Here is a 17,031-nt window from a genome sequence, read left to right on the forward strand (position 1 = left end):
AGTCATACTGTACCATCTTCTGCCGAGCAGCCATGAGATGTGGATGGCATGCAGTCCTTCTGCACCCTCTGCTGCCAGCCAAAGATGTAACAGATAGATGGAGTGGGTCAAAACAAGAAATAGACCAGATTTGTTTTGTACTCATTTGCCTCCTCCCCTGTCTAGGGGACTCATTCCTCTAGGTCACACTGCAGTCACTCACAGAGAAGGTGCAGCGAGGTAAATCTAGCCATGTATCAATCAGAGGCCAGGCTAACCTCCTTGTTCCAATAAGAACGATAACTTAGGTGCACCATTTCTTATTGGAACCCTCCGTGAAGTCCTGCCTGAAATACTCCTTGATGTAAAGACACCCACTTTGTTGATTTTAGCTCCCTGAAGCCAACCCTGTAAGCCGTGTCGTCAGTCGCCCCTCCCTCTGTCAGAGCAACGGCAGACAATTGTTCCGCGCCTTTTTTCTGTGAGGACGCCATACCAAGGCAAGCATGGAGGCCGCTCAACTCACTTTGGCAATTAGGAGCACATTAAACACCACACGCATTATCCAGCAGTATATGCAGCACCAGAACCTGGCAAAGCAATACCGGGCGAGGAGGCGACGTCAGCGCGGTCACGTGAGTGATCAGGACATGGACACAGATTTCTCTGAAAACATGGGCCCTGCCAATGCATGCATCATGGTGCTAATGGGGCAGGTTCATGCTGTGGAACGCCGATTCTGGGCTCGGGAAACAAGCACAGACTGGTGGGACCGCATAGTGTTGCAGGTCTGGGACGATTCCCAGTGGCTGCGAAACTTTCGCATGCATAAGGGCACTTTCATGGAACTTTGTGACTTGCTTTCCCCTGCCCTGAGGCGCATGAATACCAAGATGAGAGCACCCCTCACAGTTGAGAAGCGAGTGGCGATAGCCCTGTGGAAGCTTGCAACGTCAGACAGCTACCTGTCAGTTGGGAATCAATTTGGAGTGGGCAAATCTACTGTTGGGGCTGCTGTGATGCAAGTAGCCCACGCAATCAAAGATCTGCTGATATCAAGGGTAGTGACCCTGGGAAATGTGCAGGTCATAGTGGATGGCTTTGCTGCAATGGGATTCCCTAACTGTGGTGGGCCTATAGACGGAACCCATATCTCTATCTTGGCACCGGAGCACCAAGCCGCCGAGTACATAAACCGCAAGGGGTACTTTTCGATAGTGCTGCAAGCTCTGGTGGATCACAAGGGACGTTTCACCAACATCAACGTGGGATGGCCGGGAAAGGTGCATGATGCTCGCATCTTCAGGAACTCTGGTCTGTTTCAAAAGCTGCAGGAAGGGACTTTATTCCCAGACCAGAAAATAACTGTTGGGGATGTTGAAATGCCTATATGTATCCTTGGGGACCCAGCCTACCCCTTAATGCCATGGCTCATGAAGCCGTACACAGGCAGCCTGGACAGTAGTCAGGAGCTGTTCAACTACAGGCTGAGCAAGTGCAGAATGGTGGTAGAATGTGCATTTGGACGTGTAAAGGCGCGCTGGCGCAGTTTACTGACTCGCTTAGACCTCAGCGAAACCAATATTCCCACTGTTATTACTGCTTGCTGTGTGCTCCACAATATCTGTGAGAGTAAGGGGGAGACATTTATGGCGGGGTGGGAGGTTGAGGCAAATCGCCTGGCTGCTGGTTACGCGCAGCCAGACACCAGGGCGGTTAGAAGAGCACAGGAGGGCGCGGTACGCATCAGAGAAGCTTTGAAAACCAGTTTCATGACTGGCCAGGCTACGGTGTGAAAGTTCTGTTTGTTTCTCCTTGATGAAACCCCCCGCCCCTTGGTTCACTCTACTTCCCTGTAAGCTAACCACCCGCCCCTCCTCCCTTCAATCACCGCTTGCAGAGGCAATAAAGTCATTGTTGCTTCACATTCATGCATTCTTTATTCATTCATCACACAAATAGGGGGATGACTACCAAGGTAGCCCAGGAGGGGTGGTGGAGGAGGGAAGGAAAATGCCACACAGCACTTTAAGCACAGCACTTTAAAAGTTTACAACTTTAAAATTTATTGAATGACAGCCTTCTTTTTTTGGGGCAATCCTCTGTGGTGGAGTGGCTGGTTGGCCGGAGGCCCCCCCACCGCGTTCTTGGGCGTCTGGGTGTGGAGGCTATGGAACTTGGGGAGGAGGGCGGTTGGTTACAGAGGGGCTGCAGTGGCAGTCTGTGCTCCAGCTGCCTTTGCTGCAGCTCAACCATACACTGGAGCATACTGGTTTGGTCCTGCAGCAGCCTCAGCATTGAATCCTGCCTCCTCTCATCACACTGCCGCCACATTTGAGCTTCAGCCCTGTCTTCAGCCCGCCACTTACTCTCTTCAGCCCACCACCTCTCCTCCCAGTCATTTTGTGCTTTCCTGCACTCTGACATTATTTGCCTCCACGCATTCGTCTGTGCTCTGTCAGTGTGGGAGGACTGCATGAGCTCGGAGAACATTTCATCGCGAGTGCGTTTTTTTTTCTTTCTAAGCTTCACTAGCCTCTGGGAAGGAGAAGATCCTGTGATCATTGAAACACATGCAGCTGGTGGAGAAAAAAAAAGGGACAGCGGTATTTAAAAAGACACATTTTATAAAACAGTGGCTACACTCTTTCAGGGTAAACCTTGCTGTTAACATTACATACATAGCACATGTGCTTTCGTTACAAGGTCGCATTTTGCCTCCTCCCACCGCGTGACTACCCCCTCAACCTTCCCCCCTCCCTGTGGCTAACAGCGGGGAACATTTCTGTTCAGCCACAGGCAAACAGCCCAGCAGGAATGGGCTCCTCTGAGTGTCCCCTGAAGAAAAGCACTCTATTTCAACCAGGTGACCATGAATTATATCTCACTCTCCTGAGGATAACACAGAGAGATAAAGAACGGATGTTGTTTGAATGCCAGCAAACATACACTGCAATGCTTTGTTCTACAATGATTCCCGAGTACGTGTTACTGGCCTGAAGTGGTAAAGTGTCCTACCATGAAGGACGCAATAAGGCTGCCCTCCCCAGAAACCTTTTGCAAAGGCTTTAGGACTACATCTAGGAGAACCGCAAATGCCAGGGCAAAGTAATCCTTTCACATGCTTGCTTTTAAACCATGTATAGTATTTTAAAAGGTACACTCACCAGAGGTCCCTTCTCCGCCTGCTGGGTCCAGGAGGCAGCCTTGGGTGGGTTCGGGGGGTACTGGCTCCAGGTCTAGGGTGAGAAACAGTTCCTGGCTGTCGGGAAAACCGGTTTCTCCGCTTGCTTGCTGTGAGCTATCTACAACCTCCTCATCATCATCATCTTCTTCGTCCCCAAAACCTGCTTCCGTATTGCCTCCATCTCCATTGAAGGAGTCAAACAACACGGCTGGGGTAGTGGTGGCTGAACCCCCTAAAATGGCATGCAGCTCATCATAGAAGCGGCATGTTTGGGGCTCTGACCCAGAGCGGCTGTTCGCCCCTCTGGTTTTCTGGTAGGCTTGCCTCAGCTCCTTCAGTTTCACGCGGCACTGCTTCGGGTCCCTGTTATGGCCTCTGTCCTTCATGCCCTGGGAGATTTTCCCAAAGGTTTTGGCATTTCGAAAACTGGAACGGAGTTCTGATAGCACGGATTCCTCTCCCCAAACAGCGATCAGATCCTGTACCTCCCGTTCGGTCCATGCTGGAGCTCTTTTGCGATTCTGGGACTCCATCATGGTCACCTGTGCTGATGAGCTCTGCATGGTCACCTGCAGCTTGCCACGCTGGCCAAACAGGAAATGAGATTCAAAAGTTCGCGGTTCTTTTCCTGTCTATCTGGCCAGTGCATCTGAGTTGAGAGTGCTGTCCAGAGCGGTCATAATGGAGCACTCTGGGATAGCTCCCGGAGGCCAATACCATCGAATTGTGTCCACAGTACCCCAAATTCGAGCCGGCAACATCGATTTAAGCGCTAATCCACTTGTCAGGGGTGGAGTAAGGAAATCGATTTTAAGAGCCCTTTAAGTCGAAATAAAGGGCTTCATTGTGTGGACGGGTGCAGGTTTACATCGATTTAACGCTGCTAAATTCGACCTAAAGTCCTAGTGTAGACCAGGGCTTAGAGACTAACCAATTTATTTGAGCACGAGCTTTCGTGAGCTACAGCTCACTTCATCGGACGCATACCATGGAAACTGCAGTAGACATTATATACACACAAAGTCTCATCCAGTTATCTTTTGCACTTCACATAAAAACCACATGCATATGAAACACCTATTAAACTACATATTAAAATAAAACTTTTAAGCCAACCAGAAATCTACTAGGTCATCCTTAACCAAGTGTGATTATGTTCCCTCTGCTTGCTAGCAAAACCTACTTGTGTTCACTCACCTGTGCTATTTGCTTTTTTTGCTCAAACCAATCTAATCATTTAACTGCCCCTGAATTTTGTGCCACAAACAAACACACATCTGTGAATTGGCGTAAAGCAGTGTTTCCCAAACTTGGGATGCTGCTTGTTCAGGGAAAGCCCCTGGCGGGCTGGGCCAGTTTGTTTACCTGCCGCGTCTGCAGGTTCGGCCGATCACGGCTCCCACTGGCACTCAAACCCCAAGCCTGATGAGCCCCTGCACCCAGACCCCCACTCCACTGGGCCCCAACCAGCTGCACCCAGACTTCCACTCTAACAATGCCCCCCCACTGTGCCCCACCCACCTTCACCTGGATCACCCCTGCAGAGTCCCATTCCCTTTGCACCGGTACCCCCCAATGGGCCCCTGTGCATCCAGTTCCCCCAGTGAGCCACCCGCACCCAGATTGCCACACACCTAGATCCCCCCACACTAAGCCCCTCCACAGTTGGATCCTGCCGGGCTTAGCCTGCTTGCCTCACACCTTGTTTGGGGGCCAGAGCTGTGCATGTGTGTGAGACTCTATCTGTCTCACTTGCTATTGTGGTGCGCACAGTATGGAGGGGCAGGACCTGGGGTGTTTCTGGGGCAGGCCTGACCCTTGCAGTGCGTCAGGGTCAGTTGCAGCGTCACCACCTAATCCGTGTCCCGGGGACAGGGGAAGGCAACAGGGTGATCTCCCACCTCCATGCAGTCAGTGGCCTGTACTCCCCACTACCATGCTGGAGCCTCCACATTTAAAATATGCAGAATTTTGCAGAATTTTTAATTTTTTGGAATAAAATTCCTTCAGGAGTAATTGGTTGAAGAAAATCCTGGCCTGCAGACTACTGTAATTTTCATCTTTTATATGCTTTCTGGGTAATTGTCACATCAAAATGTGGACAGCCAGCCATGTTAGTTCTGGGGCAAGAGAGGACAAGGGTATCCTACTATGTTTGTCAGTGGATATACTGAAATACATTAATTTTGATGATGGAAAGATCCTTTCTTGGGAAGATGGAAGAGAGGAGTATGCACTTGTTGTAGAGAGATTATTAGGGGTTAGGAGCACTGGGTTGTTGTCTCAACTCTGAAGATTATTTTTTTTAACTCATCTTGGGCAAGTTTTCTAGTGTTTTTCTCCCTCAGTTTAACTCTCTACATTACGGGTATAATAATGCCTACATCAGAGTTGTGTTGCAAAGCTTAATGTTGGCAAAGTGGTTTGACCTCCTTTAATGAAAGGTGCTACATAGCTGCAAAGTAGCATAATTAAATTATACTCTGAATTAGTGGTACTCTTTAATATTTTCTTCACAGTAGAGTTTGAGTGCAGATATGTCATGATGAACAAGACTGCGGTGCAGTATAAGTAGTTAAGTGAAATATTATATTGGTCACAGAAGCGGCTCAAAGATCAGCATTAGACATACAAACTGCATATTGTTTCCTTTGAACATTCCTACACTTTGGATTCAAGAATCTCTTAGCCTTTTATATTTTTAATTTATTCTACCAATAATATACTGATAGAATTCTCTCTTCTGTTTCTTTAGAACTTAACAGATTTGAAGTTCACCTTACTACTAATTCTATCTGTCCTCGATGAGAAAAATGTATATTATGTTAGCTTTTTTGTTAGGCTGGTTAGTATTAAAATTTTGTATAGACATTGGATTTGCTATTTAATGTTCAGTTTAACTCTTGATAGATTTTTTTGTGGTTTTCTTTAATACAAAATTGGCTAATACCCTCTAAAAATAACTTTTGTTAGTCCTTTGAGAGAACTCTGCAGTCCAGCTCAAGGTGCTGAGCTGGTAGCTATATTCTAATGCAGTTAAAACATCTGTGATCCATCATACATGAAGAAACAGTTGGGTGGTAATTCAGTTAAACAGTTAGCATAAAAGCACTTTCATGTGTTTTGCAGTTGAAAATGGTGTGCTAAAGTTTGTTTTTAATTTTCCATGGTTATAATTCAGCAGCACTCTAGTGGGTTGTCAGTTCCTGTTTTAAGCCCACATCTATGCTACAAAAAGCCTATTTTTTTGTTGTTTTTTTTAAAGCTGGTTTAAGCAAACAGTGTAGTTGGGTGCACCAGTCATTATAGGTTGGTTACAATTACCTTCAAATGCTTTTTTAAAAAAATGTTTGAGACTACTCCTGATGGTCCTGAATTAAGCAATTTTTGAAAGTGTCTGTTTTTTGTGCAGACTGGGGCTGACTCCCAAATAAGTTTGGTGATTTTTTTGTCTTCGTACTCAAATGTGTACAAGACAGAATTGCCATAGAGGTTGGCAAAATGGGTTGTTTTTGCTTTCTAAACCCAGTACAAGATCAATACACATTGATTTATTGCAAGTTAGGCTTGAGATACATCAGCGAAGGTGTTTGGGCTAGTTTGGAACAGCACTCAACTCAACATGCAACGCTGAGCTCAAAACAGTGTTGTAAGTTCTCATTTTGGAGAACATTACAGGAAAAAATACAGCTGGGACATTTCTCATGGCTTGTCTACACTGGCACTTACAGCACTGCAACTTTCTTGTTCAGGGGTTTGAAAAAACACACCCCTGAGCGCTGCAAGTTTCAGCGCTGTAATGTGCCAGTATAGACAGTGCACCAGCGCTGGGAGCTACACCCCTCATGGAGGTGGGTTTTTTAGAGTGCTGGGAGAGCTCTCTCCCAGTGCTATGCCGCAACTACACAAGCCACGTTAAAGCGCTACCGCGCTTTAACATTGCCAGTGAAGACGTGCCCTCAGTATTTAAACCACTTGTTCATACTTGGGGTGTGGAGACTGTAGGAACCACTAGTATTTGGCAGGTACCATGCTTCTGAATTCGGTGACTGGAATCTGTATGTAGAAAGGAATCTGCATGTAGAAAGCAATGGGCAGTCTTTCTTTTAAGCTATACAGACCTTTAGAAAAGGTTCACAATTTCAAAACTGACATAAAACTCAAGGTTTGTTACTTTCATCGTCTGGTAAGTAAAGGTTTTGGTTTGTCATTTTTATTTATTTAATTTGGTATGTTTTTTTTTCTCTTGTCAGTATACTAAAAACAAACAAACAAACCCCACAACCTTTCTTGTTCTTAGGCCATGAGCAAGGTAGATTTAAAGACTTTTTTTTTAATTGGATTTTTAAATTTAAATAAAATTTTTTGATAAAAATACATGTTCCTTTTAAAAAATAAACCTGTTTATATTTGAATTTTAAATTGACAATTTGTTAAGGCCTACGTTTAGTATAATCTCTAGAATCATTTAAATTGAATAAAAATATTTAAGCAGTACATGTTTGCTACTGAAGTTTGAAAGAAAGGCAAACCACTGAATTGGTGGAAGTCACTGGCTAAGTACCAGGAACCAGAGTTTGCTGAAGTTCTAAACAAGTTTTTGACAGCAGTAGCTTCTTCTGCAGATACAGAAACAGTTTTAAAATGTTGTTTTTGTGCATTTTAAGTGAATTCCAATTTCTATCCAAATGAAGCTTGACACAAATCACATCAAAAAAATTAATCATCACCAGGTAAACTAAGGGTTGCACACTTTGTAGCATCATGCCAAACTTATTGCATACACCAAGGGCTTCTTGCATTCCTCTGTTTCACCCCACAAGTTCTGTGTGCCAATTTTTTTATCTCCCTTACATTCAGGGACTCGTGCATCTCCTCTCACCCCGTACCATTACAGAGGTTGTGTTTGCCTCCACTTCTCCCATGCCAGTGGCTGTGTGCCAATATGTCCCCCATTCCCCTTTGCCCTCAAACTCCGTATTTTCCCCTTCAGCCCCATTTCAGGATCTTACATTCTCTCCCTACCAAGGGATCTGTGTGTGCTCTTCCCCCTTGCCAGGGTCTTACTTCCCCCTCACCCCCCATGCAGGGGCTCTGTGTGGCCCCCATCCCAAGCTTCCCCATGCTTCCTTCCTCCTTGCTCAGTATGCCCCCTTTCCCCCATCATTATTATTTCTCTTCTTTCTGTCTGGGAGATAAGTCATTCAGGCAGGAGTGGCCCTAGCCAAGTTGCTAGCCAGGGCAGAAATTCTCTTCAGTAACCCTACAATTGTCAGAGGGGTGGGAAATAAAATGGTCCAGCACCCCCCGGAAGTTGGTGCACTGGGCAACTGCCCTTCTCACCCGCCCCCCCTTGGAACCAGCCTGCATTCAGGCTATCAACTTGTTAAACTCTCTTGGGAGGACGATCTGAGAAGATACGGGTATTGTTATGCTGGAAGACGTTAATTGGTGTCAACCAGTTCTTTGATATATAGAGGATTACAGAGGTTCTTGAAGCTGTTAGATGGGAGGATTCACACTTCCACTATTCCAGTTTTCTGATTTTTCCCTAAAATCAATAGGGTTCTGCCCATGGAGACCTGGCTCATTCCCAGAAATGTTGTATTTCATTGGATGTGGTGTTCAAAAGTCATCATGTTACAGACAAACAAATGCCATCAAGTTGAGATTAAGGCCTTGCAAATTTAGTCATTTACCAATTTCTAACCAAAAAAACAAAAAAACCTTAAAAAATTTAGAATCCAATTAAATGTACATTAAACTATATAGTTGTTTAAATAAATGTGTGCCGATACAGTGTATCCTGGTTAGCAAAAAGAAGTACCAATGTATACCAACAAATGAGAATAAACCTTTCTTTAGGAAAATAACTAAAAAGTAAAACTACCAAACAAAATTAAAATAATTGATTTTAATTATGGTTTCCTGCCTGTTGGCTTAAATCAGTCTAAAATATGGAATATTGTTATTTGCAGGGGAAAAATAGAAGATCCAAGGTAACAAAATCTAAAAAAAAATACGAAGCATGTGTTCTCTACTTTTCCTAATTTTACATAGACGTTGTAAAGTAACAACATAATTATGATAAAATCAATGAGCAGATGTTTAGAAATAAAAAATCTCTTTTAATATGTGTGGCTTTAAAAAAAAATTGTTAAACTTGCAACAAATGTAAATTTTTGACTTAAGACTCTACTTAAAGACTATAGTTAAAGTCCTTTCTATACCTTCCTCCTTCTCAGTTATCTGAGCAGAATTTCCTTCCTGCTGGAGTGCAACAAAAACGAACTCTTTCTGCTTTGAGAATATTAACTCAGTTCGGACAGGATTTTCTCCTGCCTAGCAAGACAATTTCTCAGTTCCTTTAGAATGTTTTACTTGTATGTGTTTTCCATTCGTTTTTGGATTACATATGTGTTTCTTCTGTAACTGATATAAAAGACAAGAAATAATGTATTAATTCTAAAGTATCAAAGCAATTGGAAAAATATTTGAAACACTTTTAGAAAAAAATAATATTAATATTATGTTCTTAAAATTGTAATAAAGTTGATAATGTTTAAAAAAAAAAAGCCTAAATGAGCCTACTTGTTCCACTTCAGTGAGCAGGAAGGCCAGTTAAAGCTTTGGGGATGGAACCCTTCTGTATTATGGGCTTATTAAAGGGAACATTTTAAATGTAAAGGGGTGAGATCCATCTCTAATATTCCTCCAGTGTGTCAATGGAGTTACAGTAGGGATGTATACTGGTCCCTATTGTGTGTACTGCAGGAGCCTGGACACTCATAGTATTGTTACTGTTCATAGTAATATTATACTTCTTGTAAACAGGTAGAAACACTTCATCCTCATCTTGGCTGGGTTGAACTAGATCCTGAAGTTCTGTGGACTCAGGTCACAGATGTAATAAAAGAGGCAGTACAAGGTAATCATTCATGAAACCAAATAATAGTAGCTGATGTTAACTAAAATCATTTAATCTATTAGTTATTTTTGTACTTATGCAACGTCATCTGCTGAAAACATATTGATGTTGCTGAATAGGAAACTACAAAATACCTTAAGAACTGTCTGTCTACCTAATCCTGTAAACCCTTAGGCATTTAAATAACTTAATGCACAAAAATTTTCACATGAGCATGTGTTTACAGGGTTGGGCCCTTATTTAGTTATTTTAATGAAGCTTTCAGTAATAACTTACCAGAGAGCAACAAAATTCTCAAATTAGTACTACTTTTGGTTCACTGTGTATAGTCCTTCAGTTTAAATGGGATTTCTTAACATATCCTTCGGGTGAAATTCAGCCTTTGGACATCTTGCATGTAAGTCCCTTTGAAATCAACCGGAGGTCTCTTCAGGGTATGTGAAGACAAAATTTTCTCTTCAAACATTTGTATAATTTCTGGAACACTAATTTTAAACTTAAAATAAAATAACTTTGTTATTATGCAAAAGGTGTCATAACAAAATTAGTAAGTCACTCAGCAAATATGAAATTCTACAATTAAATTAATTTTTTTTAAATGTAAAGGGACATTGTCAACTTAAAAATCATGTAGTAAACAAAGACATTTCTTACATTACTAATACCTATATTGGAATCCAGTTTGCATGTTGCTAGTCATGCTTTTTGTTCACTTTCTGTATTTTTGATTTTTTTTCTCGGCATAAAAAATTAAAATCAGTGATGTCAGTTGCATGTTCAGGTTATTAAAGTTGCAGTGTTTGGGTTTAAATTCTCTGAGGAAAAGTTTGTTTAAAACAGCTGTTTTCACTGGAATTTAGAAAAGAAAATTGTGGAGATATTTCTATTTTTAGAAGATTTTATAAAAGTATTCATTTACAAAATAGAAATTTTAGATCACATTTAGTATGTTTGCTTTTAATTCTAGAAATATTCATTTTAAAGAGTTCTGCCTTATTGAGCTTGAATGATTATATGAAGTCACAAATTTATTTTTTTCTTAGACTTGTGAGCTCCACAGGGTAGGGATACTTTGTCTAGCTGAGTGCTTCTACAAACTAATAATATCAATAAACCCTAAATTATCAGGGTGAAGCCTCTCCATTGTCCGTGCAACACAAAAGTGATTTTGTTTATTCATGGGACTTCCTTGCCTTTCATCTAGCCTGTGTTATGCTCCCAAAGATATCTAGAACATCCCTATTGAAAGTCTCATTACTTCTGCCATGCGGGCACAGTATCTGTCTTCCCCTCGTGATGCTTCCTGAATAAGCCTACAGGGATTGCCTAATAAAAATATAGGCAATGAAAGGGCCAGTGTGCAGATGTTGCTTTTGTAAAATCCAGGATTATATGTCCAACTATTTTGGAACAAATTGGTCTAGCTCTGCACATTCGTGCTGTGTACTTGGTTATTTCAGCAGTTACGTCACTTGTTTAGCTGTCCAATGAATAAAAATCAGTATTTATTACATTTGTTGAGTAATTTCCTAACTTTCCATAAGGTGTGTATTTATGTCATGTTATAATATTAGCATAAAAATGATTTCTCAACTTTGAAAATATATTTTTACTTTTAGCTGCAGGACTACAAATGAATCAAATTGCTGGTCTTGGCATCTCAACACAGAGAGGAACTTTCATTACATGGAACAAGTATGTACAGTGTGTGCAGGTTAAAATGAATGCACGTTGCAAAAGTGTATTAGTTTGCCCTATAAATTTAAGCACTTTACAGAACAAGTAAAAAAACCCTAAAGAGCTTACAATCTAACTTTACATGAGCACGGAGAGTGAAGATAACCTATAGCAGAAAGGGAGGTGAGGCGAGGGAAGGACAAAAGTTACAGCAATAAAATCACACAATTACTCAGTTTAGGAATATATACAGCTTGGTGTTTCAAAAGTTTGTGTAGTGCATATACTGTGATTCACTTTCTGTAGGCAGTGTTCCTGACTGATACCCAATTCTTCCAAAGAGTTAGAGAACAGAGTATGTGAAAGAACAATGGATGCATCTAGTATGTCATGAAGAGCCAAGTGGAAAACTTTCTTTAATTGTGGAAAACAGAACAGGAAAAATCACACTTCAGAAATAGCATTTGTTGAGAGGGTAACTCCTTAACAAGAAAACAAAACAAAAAAAAACCTATTGCTGCACAATCCAGGCATAGATATCGTTATTGGAGATGTTTGGGGTAAAAGTTGAGACACTGAGTCACAAGTGCATCCAATTTAGGCTTAATCATTTCAGACAGAAATCATTTCAGACTTTATAGTGTCTGGCATACATTTATGCCAGACAAATAACAGATAAGATAGAATTGGTAAATGGGCCCAAATGACCACATTTTGGGGCCCTGGGAAGTTCTTCCACCTTCCATGATAGTCCTCGCCTTCTCTGATCTCTTAGTCTGGTCCTTCAGTCCCATTCTTCAGTTTCTACTCCAGTGTTTCTCCAGATGGGGAACATGTTCTTTTATACAGTTCTACATTACAGAAGACTTAATCTTTATCCAATCAGCTTTTAGGATATCAACCTTTTGGATTTTAGGTAACCCATACATTACTGTTACCAGCTTTGCCCGTTACTTTGGGGTATGCTCATTTATTAGGGTTACTCTTCTGGGGTAGGGGGTGTTCTGTACTTCTATCAATGTGTTGCTTGTATCACTTGTGTTCTCATACAGAGCTCTACTTCTCCCTGCTGCAGTTCAAGGGAGAACACTAGATTTGTTTATGTGTAAACAAGGAACTATACCAAAGTTGTTTTGTTCAGGCTAGACCATGGGAGCTGATCATTCCTGGATTTGGGTGGAGTAGCTTGGAGTGAGCTCACAATGCAATTAGGGAGCTTCACTATTTTGGATACCAATAAAGGATTTATTACTAGAATTGGTCTGATAACTACTGGGCTGGGTGTATGCCGGCATGGGTTCATTAACAACTGGAGCAGAGATTCCTCATCATGCAGTGCTACCCTGCTTTTCTGGTCCCAGAGTTCCATGTGGTTCTTGCCTTGGAATCTCTGTTCTCCATTCTGTATGCTAATAGAGATGCCTCCTTGTCCCATCTTCAGTGCAAATGAGGCTAGGGGAATTTCCTTAATCCTGTCATCTTTATCCCAGGGGTTTAGGTGTGTCTCTCCCTGTCTTTTCATTGCTTTTTGTAAATCTTCTGATTGGTTTTGGTTCAAGCAGAGGTCGGGGGGTGGGGGAAAGGTCTTTTGTGAGTCAGACAGGCTGGGTACTGCACCCTGGTTCCCCAAGAACACAGAGCTGCTAGGTACTAAGTCCTCCCATTGATGTGGTGCTTGTGTTGAGCAAGTGTCCCCATCACATCCTTACTCGGTGATACCAGGTCTGATCTTCAATCCATTGCAGCCGCCACATCAGTCGCTGGATCCAGCAAACCAGTAGAACCAGGGTGAAGCATGATATTTAAAAGACCTGTTGCACTGGGGCCCCACGCAAGCAAAGTCTCCCACCAGGACTGGTGACCTGTGTTTTTTGACTGTAACTGCTAACCTAGAGATCTCCTGGTTGTGGTGTTGAATCTCAAGTTTTCCATTCTCCCCCAAAGTTCGGAGCTTCTGCAGCTCAGTTTCTAAGGTGGGATGAGTTAATAGTCGCTTAATGGCAGTGAGACCCATTCCCAGTGAAATGAGGGAAAACCTCCTTGTAGAGCTCAGGATAGGCTTTCAAATGTTGTACAGTCCAGATAGGCACAGAAAACTTAATATCACAACTAACAATAGTGGTTACATTACAGAAACAGCGATTAAAGTAAGGCACCATGGGTTAAATCCAGTGTCCATTAATCAATACAATATTACCTCTCGTTCTTACACACACACACACACACACAATTAATCAATACAATATTACCTCTCGTTCTTACACACACACACACACACACACACACGCTTTATCAAATAGATAAAAACAGACCCCTTTTCCTGGATAACATCGAAGGAACAGTGAGACTTACTCCCAGGTTGTGGGAAGAAGCATTCTTCATGTTCCTCCAATGCTTGGTCTTCACGGATATAGCCCAAACCTTCTTTTCTCCTACACCCCTTTACATTTACTGTGTTCCACACATTATCTTTCTGCCAGGCCCAAGTGTTAGGATCTCTGGAATACATTACTGAGTTATCATTAATCTGTAATTCCAGTGGGACTACTGGGTGGATTACTCTAATTTCTTTGCCTACCACTGTTATCAGGAATAACTGCAAGCTTTGCTGGTGGTGATTGTATGAAGCATTAACTAGTCTCCACCGGGGCCGGAGGACTAATTCTTCCTTCGTAACATGGAGCCAAATCAAGTTGATTGCCTTGATGGGACTTTGTCCTGCTATGGCTTGCCTAATCATTCCCATGATTATGTTCTGGGTGAGAGCCTGAGCTCACACGCTTAGATCAATGAAAAAAGAAAAGGAGTACTTGTGGCACCTTGGAGACTAACAAATTTATTTGAGCATAAGCTTTCGTGAGCTACAGCTCACTTCAGCATTATTCTGGAGGGACTGTACACCAGACATCCTTAACTCTTAATCTTTTTTTATGAGTCTTTCTCACCCAGGAAATACCTTACTTATTAACTGCTGTTCCTCACTTAACTGTTTCAAAGATACTGTTGATGGGGTTCCCATCTTTCCTATATTTTCAGTGGCATATGATAGTTTATTAACCAGAACTTCTATGTTTGCGGCATCAGCTAAAGTGATTCCTGTTCCTACAGGTGCAATCCAATCACTTAATTCCATTTTTACTCTATTTACGTGGTCAGCCCCTTACCACATTCTTACCCATTCATCCCAACTCTTATGGCTAGTTCCAATCAAGGGAGTGCATACAGGTGCTATGTGAGAGATATTCATGCCATCTAAGTGGATTTGAACCTCCTTCAGGGAAGTCTGAGGTTGAAGAACCAAATGTTCTTGTTGATCCAATTTCAACACATGGGTTCCTGAAACTGGTGCTCTTAATCGTTGGAGGGGAGCAAGGTTTGTGATCAGAGGGTCAAAATTTAAAACTGGTTGTTGTTGGCCCAATTCCATTCTTACAATCCGAGCTCATGGAATCGCTCTAAAAGGGAAATGTGCCCATAGAATTTAAACCAAATTGTTGGCGTGAGCTTGTCACAAGGTGTGCCCTTTAATGGAACTACCCAGTCTGGGGGACCTTGCTGAATCAAGTCATGTCCAGCTAATGTCCAGTTCAGTTCAGCGGTTCCCAGTTTACAAGGACCCGTGTGATATTCTTGCCTGCTGATGTGATCAGAGACAGCTGCAGTTCATCTCCGGGTAACGGAGGTGTCTAGGTTTCGATGACAGTGATGACACATGGGGGGGGGCATGGTCGCTCCCCAAAGAGCGGAGAAAACCAGGACTATCCTGCACCTTCTGCCACCTGGGAGGCTGTCACTGGTTGCGTTTGATGGTGTACGAACCTCTCGAGACCACAGTGGCTTACAGAAGAATGGGACGGAGTCTGGTGTGGTCTTAGTTTCATAAAAAAACTTGGGTGACTCCCCAGTGGCACTCTGCATGGAATTGGCAACGCTTTCCCAAGGGCAACCCGAGGAGTTGCCGACAGCGTAGAACTGATAGTGACACTGCAGTTAGGTAAAGGGGGTTGCTTCTATTGCCATAGAATCCATTCATGTGGCACAGCAATTTTACTTCCTGGGCTCCAGCTGGCAAGCACCTCCAGAGGTTCAGAGGAATCACAGGTTCAGCATAGACCCTGGACAGCATCAGACTCCAGACATCTATGAACAGCAGAGTGCTGGTGCAACAGTGGGATGTCATGGCTCATGTTTGGGACCTGTGAGGGGGCAGAGAAGAGAGAACAAACTTCTACACTCTCCCCATGTGTACTGGGAGAGTCTGGGACCAGTATTGCAGGGTGAGCATGAAGCAGTGACCTACGTGAGGGTGGCCATAATAAGTTGAGGACTTCTCTGGCCTCTTCCTTCCTCAACGTCGGGGTAAGCACTGACAAGCCCTCCCGACTTGTATTTTCCAAGGGGGGAGGGATAGCTCAGTGGTTTAAGCATGGGCCTGGGTTGTGAGTTCAATCCTTGAGGGGGCCATTTAGGAATCTGGGGCAAAAATTGGGGATTGGTCCTGCTTTGAGCAGGGAGTTGGACTAGATGACCTCCTGAGGTGCCTTCCAACCCTGATATTCTATGACAGGAAGAGACACAGCTAAATCCCTGGGATAAGGATGACAGGATTAAGGAAACTCCCCTAGCCTCATTTGCATCAAAGATGGGACAAGGAGGCATCTCCATTAGCATACAGAATAGAGAACAGAGATTCCAAGGCAAGAACTGCACAGAACTCTGGGACCAGAAAAGCAGGGAAGCACTGAATGATGGGGATCTCTGCTCCAGATGTGGCAATTCTCCCGATCCACAGACAACTTCTCATCATGGCGAACCATCATTTTCAGTATATGGTCCTTCCTTTCAGTCTGTCTTCTTCCCCCCTGGGTTTTTATCAAATGTATGGTCATGGTGACGGTCTACCTCAGGAAGAAGGGAATTCATATGTTCCCATATGTGGATAACAGCTACTAAGTGGCAGGTCCAGAGAAGAAGTCATGTCTCTCATACACATTTTACTGTACTTACTTGACTATCTAGGTCAAGTAAGGACCATTTGTGGTATTATGTAACGTTACAAAAATTAATCAGGTATCATGTTCTGAGCATTAGTTGATAACACAGTACTATCAATCAAGAGTCACAATTTAACTTTGTAAGGGCTGCATGTTTGACATGCCTGTGTTCAAAGTATAATTTTAAAAATGGTGATTTTTAAACATTTTCTTAAATATACATCTACATAATTGCTTTAGGTTTATCATATTTAGTATCATTGTGT

General features: G+C 42.8%; 1 protein-coding gene across 4 annotated transcripts in view; it reads left to right on the plus strand.

Moving 5' to 3' along the window:
* Positions 1-17,031, plus strand: part of GK5 (glycerol kinase 5) — an 84,309-nt gene that overhangs the window by 3,216 nt on the left and 64,062 nt on the right. For all 4 annotated transcript variants that reach the window (XM_084639757.1, XM_084639758.1, XM_084639759.1 and 1 more), the window contains exons 2-3: positions 10,001-10,094; positions 11,714-11,789. In XM_084639757.1, coding sequence (XP_084495883.1) covers positions 10,001-10,094; positions 11,714-11,789 — 170 coding nt within the window. The remainder of the gene's footprint in view (positions 1-10,000; positions 10,095-11,713; positions 11,790-17,031) is intronic.

The sequence above is a fragment of the Lepidochelys olivacea genome, assembly GCF_965140295.1.
Source record: "Lepidochelys olivacea isolate rLepOli2 genome assembly, chromosome: 9".
NCBI classification, from domain to species: domain Eukaryota; kingdom Metazoa; phylum Chordata; order Testudines; family Cheloniidae; genus Lepidochelys; species Lepidochelys olivacea.